We start from the raw sequence: 11778 nt of genomic DNA, 5'->3' as shown, positions 1-11778 counted from the left end.
CAGCGGCACACCGCGTGCATTCTAAAAATAATACAAGACCGTAGAAATACTAATACTATGCTGAAGGCAATTTCTGCAAAATTCTGGTCTGGAAGTCAGGATAAGCTGGACGGGATCACTCCGGCAGTCTACACCGGCTACATACCATACTAATAATCTTTGTTATACCAATCCAGTGGGTGCACAGCGACCTGGCGGCCAGGGTGAGCCAGCTAGCGAGACGAAGGAGTAGCGAGCGATAGAATTCCTGAGTTTTCTGCGGGCGTAGCCAGTACAGTGCTTGATGCGATGTTCATAACACAACGGTAGCAGCTAGTATCCACCGAGCAGCGACGTTCTGTTTCCTGGGCGTGAACTGGGGGAAGGCAGGCAGTATTGCTTCGAGCTCGCTGCCCGAGGCGCTGCGCTAGTGGCAAAAGCAAGGGACATGGACGGTGAACCAACTGCGACACCGCCGGCGACGCCTCGCGCACAGGACTCGTGCCGGTAAGGGCGTGCGCGTACGTGTGTGTTTTGCATCTTGACCATGTCTCCAACTCCACGCAGCTTGGCACTGGTTTACATGTACATGCATTACGAAATACTGTGACACACTCCGGGACAGTCACACAGCACCCTAGACAATAATATACCCTGCCACAATGTACTTTACCCATACATGTTGACAACACTCTCACATTGTACTATAGCCATGCATGTTGACAACACTCTCCAAACCGTCACTGGCCTACACCAATCACTAGAAGAAAAGAGATACAATTACCGTATTATCTCTAATGCAAGCATGGTCCTTTATTTTTTCAATGTACCTCCGCCCCGTGCTATTAATGGAGACGTTCCTTTATTGGAGACTGTTCCATTATTATTTCAACCTCATTTCAGAGGCATGTTGCCATGCCAATTCATGTCAGACACACACATTTAAGGGTTTTTTCGCCGGTACAGATAATGAATTTACACAGTGTGCTTATAATGGAGACTGAGCACTTTATGTTTTGAATGCCGCCCCAAGGTGTTCTTTTATTGGAGACTGTGCTTATATTAGAGATAATACGGTATTTAATTCCCGTTTGTGTCTTTCCCTCAAACTAGTCAAAATTATTAAATCATTTGAATTTTCGATCAAGGCCCATCTTCACGAATGTAGTAACATAGTGCTAGTAGACCCAGGTGCTCAAAGTCCTTATAGGCACTGTTAGTCGGCACATTTTCGGCCAATTCAAATTTCGGCCGCATCAGATTTTCGGCCTGTACTGCTGCCGCCTGTATATACAAAGCCACATGTAACCTGTATACATATAATAAGACTTCGGGTATAAAGGGACACTTCGCGAATAAGGACACTTTTCTGATGCCCCGCCGAGTGTCGTTACACGCAAAGTTGACTGTACTAGCGGATGTGTCGCTTTGCTGGTGGTGTGCCGTGGTAACGTGTGGAGGTCGGCTGGAGAACCGTGGCAGTTGTGGAGCGGTGGTTGATGAAATCAGTTCAGATCCTGCCAAATATTTTACTGTTTCGCTGAGACGATGGGTGATGCACAGATATTTGGTGTGTGTGTGGGGGAGGGGGTGTGTGTGTGGGGGGGGGGGGGTGAGTGTGTGTGTGTGTGGGAGGGGGTGAGTGTGTGTGTGGGAGGGGGTGAGTGTGTGTGTGGGGGGGGGGGGGGTACTGTATAGAGTTCATGCCTGATATCGTCTGTGGTTGCCAGCAGGAGAAACGAAGATGCTGCATGTGTGTATTCACTTTTCTCTCTCTCTCTCTCTCTCCCTCCCTTCCTCCCTCTCTCCCTCCCTTCCTCCCTCCCTCCCTCCCTCCCTCCCTCCCTCCCTCCTCCCTCCCTCCCTCCTCCCTCCCTCCCTCCCTCCCTCCCTCCCTCCCTCCTCCCTCTCCCTCCCTCCCTCCCTCCCTCCCTCCCTCCCTCCCTCCCTCCCTCCCTCCCTCCCTCTCTCTCTCTCTCTCTCTCTCTCTCTCTCTCTCTCTCTCTCTCTCTCTCTCTCTCTCTCTCTCTCTCTCTCTCTCTCTCTCCCTCTCTCAACAGAACACCAATGCGTGTTCGCGTTGCTGCCATTGCAGCGCATAGTCGCCACGACAACGTGGGCGAGCTATTCCTGTCTATACGACGGCAGGTCTGTGATGTGCTATACGTTGCAATTGACGACAGTGACGAGGATGACTGTGAGTGGAGTGCGACTTCTACTGGTGGCACGGGTACCTCGTGTGCCTTTTCAGAGCGTGTTGCCGTTGACGACAGGGGACTGCTGAGCAAACGCCTGCGACTCACCAACGTAAGTTGTCGTATGTGCGCGATTCAGGCCGTGTGTGTGTGTGTGTGTGTGTGTGCATGTGTGTGTGTCACTGGGTGTGTGTGTGTGTGTGTGTGTGTGTGTGTGTGTGTGTGTGTGTGTGTGTGTGTGTGTGTGTGTGTGTGTGTGTGTGTGTGTGTGTGTGTGTGTGTGTGTGTGTGTGTGTGTGACACTGTGTGTCGTGTGCGTACATGCGTGTGTGTGTGCACCCATGCGTGGTTCAGACTATGTGTGTGTGTGTGTGTGTGTGTGTGTGTGTGTGTGTGTGTGTGTGTGTGTGTGTGTGTGTGTGTGTGTGTGTGTGCAGGTGAGGGGGGGGGGGGTTGTGTTGCGGCTTATCTTTACAGAATTTTAGCCTAAAAAAACCCTGTGCTGCACCCCTGTACTCTTGCTACTATGCTTAGCCCCCGTTTTCTGGAAGTTGCAGATACTTGTACATTCGTGATGGCCTCAGGTATCCCTCCTTGGGCCGCCTCTAGGCCAGGGGAAGCGCTTGATGGAGGAGCTCACACAGCTGAGAGCGAGGACAGTGTTTTCGTGCCGGCATGCCTAAACCTTACCAGCCTACCCGATTCAATTGCGAAATGTCTACAGCCCTGACTTATTCGGTATACTGTGATTGAGCTATGCTCACGAATTCATCTGCGTGTGCCTTCATCTTAGTAGCGATCCACTCTGACGTGCATGTGTGTGTGTGTATGTGTGTGTGTGTGTGTGTTTGTGTGTGCGTGTATGTATGTTCAGGATCTGTTTCGTTTGTGTGCGACAGCATGCCCCTCTCTGAGTGTACGTTTTCTCTTCCGCCACTCCGTTGCTCTCAACACCGGGGAAACGGATACCGGTAATGGCACTCAGCCCGGTAACCAAGGTAGCTGTTTGAATGCGTGAAAAGTGTTTCTAATGCGGTGCGTCAACAAGGCAAACATGGCCTCTGGATGAATGTGTGTGTGGGTGGGTTTTTTACCAAAAAAAACACACACCCTTTGACGGCACAAAGCAGCAAGGCAGCGATGTGTGTGTGTGTGTGTGTGTGTGTTTCGATAGGTAACTGTCTTGTCCGTCCTTTTCCAATGTGCTCCGTGTGGTGTAGACCAGGTGTGCATTGGTGGTCGATTCACATGGCTTCGCCAGTTGTGTGGATTAGACAGTTATCTGGCGCAAGTCTTGATCTGTCTCATTCAGATCTTGTTCGCTATCGTTGCTATAAGAGAAAGTCTGTGGGTGCACATCCAGTGCATTTGCAGATTTGCGTGCGTCTCTTGCAATGGACGTATACATGGTACATGGTGTGTGTGTGTGTGTTATGTGTATTTGTGTGTGCGTGTGTTTTGACAATTTTCTGCCCGTTGTGTGCAGTGCTGTGCCGATGCCCTGAAGTGATCTTTGTCTCCGAGCGTCTGCACGCACATCACCAACACTCTCACTCGTCATCTCCCTCGTCGCCGCACTGCTCGCTCGTGTCCTGGCTGCAGCAGCGCAGTGTCTCAGTGTATGGGAAGCCGAGAGTGGAGCGTGCCCCGCCAATGGCCGCCGCTGACTCCGTCTTGCTTAATCGCGAGGTACGTGCTAATCACAGTAGTGAGTACTGTATGCAATACTAGAGTTTTATCGTGGGGGGGGGGGGGAGAGAGTTGGGAAGCTACGATTTTGCTTTGGGGGTGGAGGGAGGGGGCTTGTGTAGCGTTGGGGGGGGGGGGGGGGGGGCTGAGGTAGCCAGGGTGGGGGGGGGGCTTAGGTAGCCAGGGGTGGGGGGGGGGGAGGAGCAACCTAGGGAGGGGAGGCTGAGTAAGCTAGGGTTTGGGGGAGGGAAATGAGTTAACTAGGGGCTTGGGGGGGGGGGGGGCTGAGTAAGCTAGGGTTTGGGGCGTAAGCTAGGGTGGCTAGCTGCATCCAGAGCTTGAGTATACCCATAATAATTTGCAAGCTGAAAAAGGGGGAACAAGAGGAGAGAGAGAGAGAGGGGGGGGGGGGGGTGGATTGTGAGAGGAACAGGAGAATGTCTGTACAAGAGAGGTGTGACGAGGAAGGAGCTCAAGGACGAGACAGGCCACACGGTGTGTGTTGTTGTTGTGCATATCTGATTTGCATAGGTATCGGACGACGTACCCGTGTACACGACTAGCGAGGTGCGTGTGTCAGCGTACGACAACGTGGTCATGGGAGGAACCTTTGATCGGCTACACTGCGGACACTGCCTGCTGCTGACATCCGCTGCGCTCATCACCAGAAGGTCAGTAACTGACACGTGCAGGTTTACCCGAGTTTGGGGTCGTCGCAAAAGTTTTTTGTCATCCCTGAAACGAACATCATTCAGTTCGTACTCGGACCCCCTCCCCTCCCTCTGAAACGAACACAGCTTGCTATGCTGAACGACGAAAATCGCATGCATGTATATGTCATATGTACAGTGTCGGTCGACTTGCGATTTTGGCTCCCCCCCCCCCCCCCCCCAAAGGAATGATGTTCGTTTCAGGGGCGACAAAAAACTTTTGCGACGACGCCTTAGTAGACAGCCCCTTGGGTTTCAGATTGTTTGTCTTGTAAAACGAGTATCATCGACGTGAATGTAAGCATTTCAGGCGTCAGGGTGTTTTTGATCATTGTCTACTAATGAGGTTTGGCTTGTAACCGATGTCGTACGAAAGAGCGTAGGCCCGTGTAAGCTTAAACGTGATTAGCTGTTGTCACGGTGATTGTCATGTGATGTATCCATGGTCTCACTCTCTTCTCACCCAGCCATGACTGTCCTGTTGTGAAATGCGTTCCCATGTCCACGTGCCCCCCCCCCCCCCACACACACACGCGCGGGGGGGGGGGGGCACACACACACACACGCGCGCGCGCACACTGGTATGTTGGCGTATTCTTTTTTCAAATGCATGCTATGGTGTGTCTGTTTCTATTCACATACATAATATATACACACACGTGCACACCTACTCGCACGTACATACATACACACACACACACACACACACACACACACACATGTGTGTCAATTTTCAGAAAGCTAGTGATAGATGTAGCTGACGGCAACCTCCTGAGCAGCAAGACATTACGAGAGCTGATGGAGCCGGTTGCCTATCGTATTGCTCAGGTGAGAAGTCAAATAACCATGGCTACAATCAACAGTACATGAAACCCAGAGTGTTAATATGTGCAGTTCTGATGGGTTGCTGTCACGGCGGAATTCCGAGATAACATCATGATGTAGGGCGTACAAGCAGGATTCAAACAGGTCTCTTTCTGCAGAACTGCGGCTCAGTTGTATGCACTACTACGCCAGTTCCAAGTTCCCATGGCAGATCTGTACCAACTATGATGTCATCTCGGAATTTCACCCTGACAGAAATGTCAGTACCTGCACACTGTCGGTTTTATACACTTTTGCTACAAGGCAAGAGTTCATACCCCTGTGCTACTGGTCCCGTAGTGCCCCACACTGTCCCGCCCTGCCTCCCCGGCCTGTCTCCCTCCCTGCAGCATCCCCCCGTCCTGCAGCACCCCTCCCCCCGTCACCTGCCCCCGCCCTGCAGCACCCTGCCTCCCGCACCTGCCCTTGTCCTGCAGCACTCTGCCCCCCCCCCCCTCCCCCTCCCCTGCCCCTACCCTGCCCCAGAGTGTGCCACTCTGCTCCATGCCCACAGGCCGCTAGGCTATGGAAATTCCTGATCAACGTCATTGCTGACCTGCGAGTGCACACAACATGCAACTCTCAAGTTTCACCAGCTGCTGTTACTACACTGTATGCCGCTAATAGTTATTCGCCACACTTCAACAACTCTCAGCTTCCGTTGCAACATTAAGTAGCGTCTCAAGGGACCACCTCGGCCTCTAGCCGAGTCTCACGCGAACCGTGACATTTTTTTAATCTTTTTGTGACCACCTAGGGTACCCGTAACAGGACAACAAGTCTGTAGGGGCTGTCCCAGTAAAACAAAAAAATTCTTCTATTGCCACCCTGGTGTAGTCCTGCATGGTAGTGGCCTGGCATAAGCGAATACGTCTCTAATCAGTCAGGGGCATAGTTGGTCCGCCTTTTAGGGGGGGGGGGGGGGGGGGTGCACGGCCGCATTCAATGTATGCATAGGATGGCTGGTGTATGTCATTCATGGTCATGACGTGCATGCTGAACCTTGGTTAACATTTAAGGGGGGAGGGGGTGCACACGCCCCCCCCCCCCCACGTGCCCCACGCGAGCTACGCGCCTGAAGCTGTTTGTGTTTCTCAACACAATTGTGTAGCCAGTGGTAATACTGACGGGAAAACGTGTTCTTTACTGCTCCTGTGTGTTATTTTCATACCAGATTAAATCCTACCTGTCTGACGTTGCGCCTCACTTGGAGCTGTCTACAGCACCTCTTTTTGAAGCTGTCGGCAGGGCCGGGACCGAGGTTGATCTCAGATGTATCGTTGTCAGTAAGGAGACGGCTCAAGGTGCAGCTCCTATCAACGCGCAGAGAGAGGCGACTGTGAGTATATGCACGCACGGGCACGTTTGTATTGTGTGTGTGTGTGTGTGTGTGTGTGTGTGTGTGTGTGTGTGTGTGTGTGTGTGTGTGTGTGTGTGTGTGTGCGTGTGTGTGTGGGCGGGGACTGTGTTTGTACACTTGCTTACGCGTGTGCACACTGAATGTATTCTTATGTGTGTGTGTATGTGTGTGTGTATGTGTGTTTTGTTTTGTGGTAATCATTCACGATGTTCCTACAGGGACTTCCCCAGCTATCAGTTGTCTCTGTAAGCCTAGCAACGGCCGGTTGTGACGCGGAGAAAATGACCTCAACGCAGTCACGACGTGCCGATCTGGGACACCTGCTGCCAGCTTATGACGTAAGTATGCCGGGGACTGGGAGAGGGGAGAGGGTGTTAGATCAGGAGACGAGTGCGTGTTTAGGAGGGGGGGGGGGGGGGCAAGGCGACGAGTCATATTTCCCTCCATTCATACCATTTACTCTGCTTAATTTTGTGATAAGCTGAAAACTATCTGAAATTCTCACTTTCTCGCCGCAGCTGGACTCAAATTACAGGCTTTGTCCGCGAACAGCAAACCGCAGGCTCAATGCGCGGAACCAAGAGTACATAAACCCCGGAGTGTGCAGCTTGGGGCATTTTCTACGATGGGTGTCTGTCACAGCAGAATTCCGTGATTACATCATATTTGGCGCAGATCTGAGGGGGTAAATGTCGTAGTGCGTACACCTGAGCTGGAGTTGTGCAGAAAGAGACCTGCTTGAATCCTGCTTTGTACGCACTACATCACTGAGATGATGTTGTCACGGAATTCCGCCGTTACAGCAACCCATCCGAGTTGCACACTCTGGTTTTCATGTACTCTTGGCGGGACGGTGGGCTAGACCACCATTATCATAAGATACAATGTCATTGTCTGTATGCGATGTACGCCCAGCTGCTGACTCAGGATTGTGGATAGGGGCGAAGGGACGATGCATGCAACTGAGGGGATCTGTTGCAGCAACCTGAGAGTTGTTGTTTGGCCCTGTGGGTGGGGGTGGTGTTGGCCCATGTGTGCATGTTTGCACCCACGTGTACAAGTTGATGCGTATGAATTTGCTTATACTCGTATATTTGCGCACACGCACGCGCGTGCATGTGTGTGTGTGTGTGTGTGTATGTTTGTGTTTAGCCTGAGAGAACCAACGCACCGTGGATGACTCGACTCCAAAAGTCCGTGCTTCAAAACCAGCACAATGTCCCCGTCGAAGGTTAGACTTTTATGACTGCAGATAGTGTTTTGTGTGCCCCCTCTCCCCCCCCCCCCCTCCCTCTCCCCCCTAAACCACCACCCTGCCATGATGTATTTTAGCAATGGGTACTTATGCATCCCTTTCCCGCCGTTATGTTTTGCAGGGCAAGTCCACTATAACCGTACACACCTTGATACCAACTCTGCATAAAAGATCATGAACTTTGTGAGGTCATACTCATAAATGTACTGTATAACGGGTTGTACCTGCCAAGTATGGGGTAACATGCCCCGCCAAAATGTGACAGCCATCTTAGATGCATACCTCCCACTGGTATACGTTCCGGCAAGAGTACATAACCCCGAGAGTACATAACCCCAGGAGTGTGTAACTGGGTTCTGGCTGCTGTAGGCCCACTGCGCGGCGGAATTCCAACATTACGTCATGCCGCTGAGGCACAGAGGACAAAACTCCGCATTCCGCGGTGCTTGGAACCAGGGAGTAGTACAAGTGCAACGAAAGTGTACGTCATTTTTGACGTAATGTTGGATTTCCGCCGTACGGATCCCCATGTACAGAGTTGCACACTCTTGGGGTTATGGACCCTTCATACCGTAAATTGTAAATCCAGAACTTCTCCTATGGAGTGGTGATCACAATGTGATCTTGGTCATGCTTGGTCATGTGACTGCGTTTTCATGGCCACCGACTTCATGTGACCTATACTATAGATTCAATAGACCTTATGCACGTTGTACAGATGTACGAAGTTCTGTACTAGGACCGTAGGCGTGTGCAGACCCGGTTGGGTGTTCATTGTGTGCTATGCATGCACGTTCGGCCAATTTTAGCCTCGTGATTAATGGCAAACAGTCGCTTTTCCAGCTTCTCCACTTTGGCTAGAACTAATAACTAGCTAGATTTTTGTCAGAAAACGGTTTTCGTAAGGAATGCATTCAGCGCCCATTGCTTAGTGGAAATAGCAGTAAACACAATAGGGTCCAGCACATTCAACACCCAGCCGGGTCTACGGGATTCTATGAGATTTTACGGGATTTCGTGTATCTGTACAACGTGCATAAGGCTTATGGGTTGAGTGGAGTTGGAACCAACATGGCCACCGACGTCATGTGACCTATAGGTGCAATGGGTTGAGTGGAGTTGGAGCCAACATGGCCACCGACGTCATGTGACCTATAGATGCAATGGGTTGAGTGGAGTTGTAACCAACATGGCCACCGACGTCATGTGACCTATAGATGCACTGGATTGTGTGGAGTTGGAACCAACATGGCCACCGATGTCATGTGACCTATAGATGCAGTGGGTTGAGTGGAGTTGGAACCAACATGGCTGCCCCATATGGTCATGTGATAGTGATGTGCAACGGCTCTCTTACTGGTAGATTGGAAGTTTTTTGAAAGCTTTGAAATCTCCAGTGCGCAAACCAACAGCCTTTTGAAGGTCTTTGTTTAAAAAAAGTTTGTATGTTGCATGTACGGCTGATCTCTGAAATGAACTTCATTGCAAGTACAAACAGTCATGATGCACTGTCTAGGCTGATTGTTCCTGTTAATTAACGAGTGATCGTGGCCGTACCAAGTATACTGTAGTGTCGCGTATACAAGCATGACGTGAAGAGAGGCAGGACGTGAAGAAAGGCATGACTCAAGTAGAAGCCGATTTTTTTAGGCTCGCCGTCACACACAGAAGCACGATTTGAATAGAAGCAGCTTTCTGCAATATACACGTTTAAGTACTTGCACAGTGTATGAGTGCCAGTATGCACTGTACAGTGTATGAGTGCCAGTATGCACTGTACAGTGTATGAGTGCCAGTATGCACTGCACAGTGTATGAGTGCCAGTATGCACTGTGCAGTGTATGAGTGCCAGTATGCACTGCACAGTGTATGAGTGCCAGTATGCACTGTGCAGTGTATGAGTGCCAGTATGCACTGTACAGTGTATGAGTGACAATATGTACTGTACAGTGTATGAGTGCCAGTATGCACTGCACAGTGTATGAGTGCCAGTATGCACTGTGCAGTGTATGAGTGCCAGTATGCACTGCACAGTGTATGAGTGCCAGTATGCACTGTACAGTGTATGAGTGCCAGTATGCACTGTACAGTGTATGAGTGCCAGTATGCACTGTACAGTGTATGAGTGCCAGTAGGCACTGTACAGTGTACACTGATGAGGTTGACGTAGAAGCATGTTTTAAATGGAAGCATGGTTTGAACCCCGGCTTATACGGCCGTAAGTATAGGAGTGGCATTATTTGATAGAAATTGGTGCCCCATGTGTGTGTGTGTGTGTGTGTGTGTGTGTGTGTGTGTGTGTGTGTGCGTGTGTATGTGCATGTGTATGTGTATGTGCCTGTATTTTTTGTATTGTATATTATTATTTTACTTGGGCATTCCCAACAGACCCTAAGGTCTTCTTACAGGGTGCCCAAGATGAATGAATTTGTTAAGTTCCTGGCGAAATGAATTGGGGATATGGTTTGCGCGAAGGGCTTCGGGAAGCGCATTAAAGCGGTCAGCACCAATGAATGAAATAGATTTGTAACCAGCTTGAGCTTGCACAATGGGTAAAGAAAGGGAATTATTGCCTTGGCCACGGGTGACTCTATCTGTGTGAGCGCAGTCACGGCGAAGGGAGAACATGTCAGAGAGGAATGAACTGCAGAGATTGTGGATGCAACGGAACACGAAGAATATAGACTTAGTATATCTTTGTCTAAGCTGATTATGTGGTACCTCTCAAGCAAGTATGATGTCCGCGTGTGGATGTGTCATGCTCGAATATGCATCTAAGTGCTCTCTTACTTATGCGTAGCAGCTGATCTCTCACGTTGTCAGTGAGACAGTGTACGTAACCAGTGCTGGCGTACTGGCGCTTGCTCTGGCCTACTGACAAATAGAACTGCCTTCTGGCCTGGATAGCAAGGTTCCTCCTTCCACGTCGAAAAGCACCTAGTTTCTTTCCGATATCTTCCCTGAGCGAATTAACGTGGACCCTGAAACTTAAAGTTGAGTCGAGAGTCAGTCCCAGATACTTAACTTTGTCAGACGGGGCAATAACAGTCGAACCACAGACAATGCTCAGGTTAGGTGGAGGATGTGAGCGTCTGCCGTGGATCAGTAGTACTTGGCTCTTGCTGGAGTTCAGGAGCAGGCCGCGATCTGCGAGGTGCTGCTTCACCACTGAAAAATCTTCTTCTAAGTAAGACATGAGAATTCGTGGACACTTTCCAGAGGCATTCAGGGTGGTGTCGTCTGCATAAAGAAGGCATTTGGAACGCAATGGCAGAGTGGGGACAAGTCGGGTGTAGATGCTGAAGAGGGTAGGGCTTGGGACGGAAACCTGGGGGACGCCCCTAGTGCAGGTTCTACAGTCACTTGTGGTTCCGCTCACTTCTACGCGTTGCTGTCGGTGAGACGGCCTTGTCTTTGTGGTACACTTTTCAGTTTGCGGTTCGGTAAAGTTCCTTGACGACGTATTGCACGATACTGCTGTCTGAGGCGGTCATCCAGAGGGTGCTTTATTGAGGCGCGATGGGCTGAGCTTTGTCGATGACACATCTGTTTCAGCTCTGGGGTGACCCAGGGCTGGGGGCGGGGTTTGGAGTAAGCTGCGCGCTTCTGGGTGACGAATGGTGTAAGATCATCTAGTACTGTCATGACGCATTGTTGCCAGTGGCTTGCCGCTGCATTTAGAGTATAACCGCCGGATACATCTGAGGGGTCAAGGATGTGTGTGAG

General features: G+C 50.7%; 1 protein-coding gene across 1 annotated transcript in view; it reads left to right on the top strand.

Annotated features, from left to right (window-relative positions):
* Nucleotides 1-57: 57 nt before the first annotated feature.
* The window catches only part of LOC135827428 (uncharacterized), a 35069-nt gene continuing 23348 nt past the window's right edge, over nt 58-11778 (top strand). Inside the window, exons 1-9 of the mRNA XM_065339925.1 lie at nt 58-486; nt 2040-2286; nt 3049-3172; nt 3661-3863; nt 4395-4534; nt 5311-5401; nt 6612-6776; nt 7016-7135; nt 7950-8028. Of these exons, the coding sequence (XP_065195997.1) occupies nt 428-486; nt 2040-2286; nt 3049-3172; nt 3661-3863; nt 4395-4534; nt 5311-5401; nt 6612-6776; nt 7016-7135; nt 7950-8028 (1228 nt within the window). The 5' untranslated portion in view covers nt 58-427. The remainder of the gene's footprint in view (nt 487-2039; nt 2287-3048; nt 3173-3660; nt 3864-4394; nt 4535-5310; nt 5402-6611; nt 6777-7015; nt 7136-7949; nt 8029-11778) is intronic.

The sequence above is a fragment of the Sycon ciliatum genome, chromosome 11 (genome assembly GCF_964019385.1).
Source record: "Sycon ciliatum chromosome 11, ocSycCili1.1, whole genome shotgun sequence".
In the NCBI taxonomy this organism is placed as follows: domain Eukaryota; kingdom Metazoa; phylum Porifera; class Calcarea; order Leucosolenida; family Sycettidae; genus Sycon; species Sycon ciliatum.
Note: the sequence above shows the minus strand (reverse complement) of the source record. Positions and strands in the feature narration are given on the sequence as shown.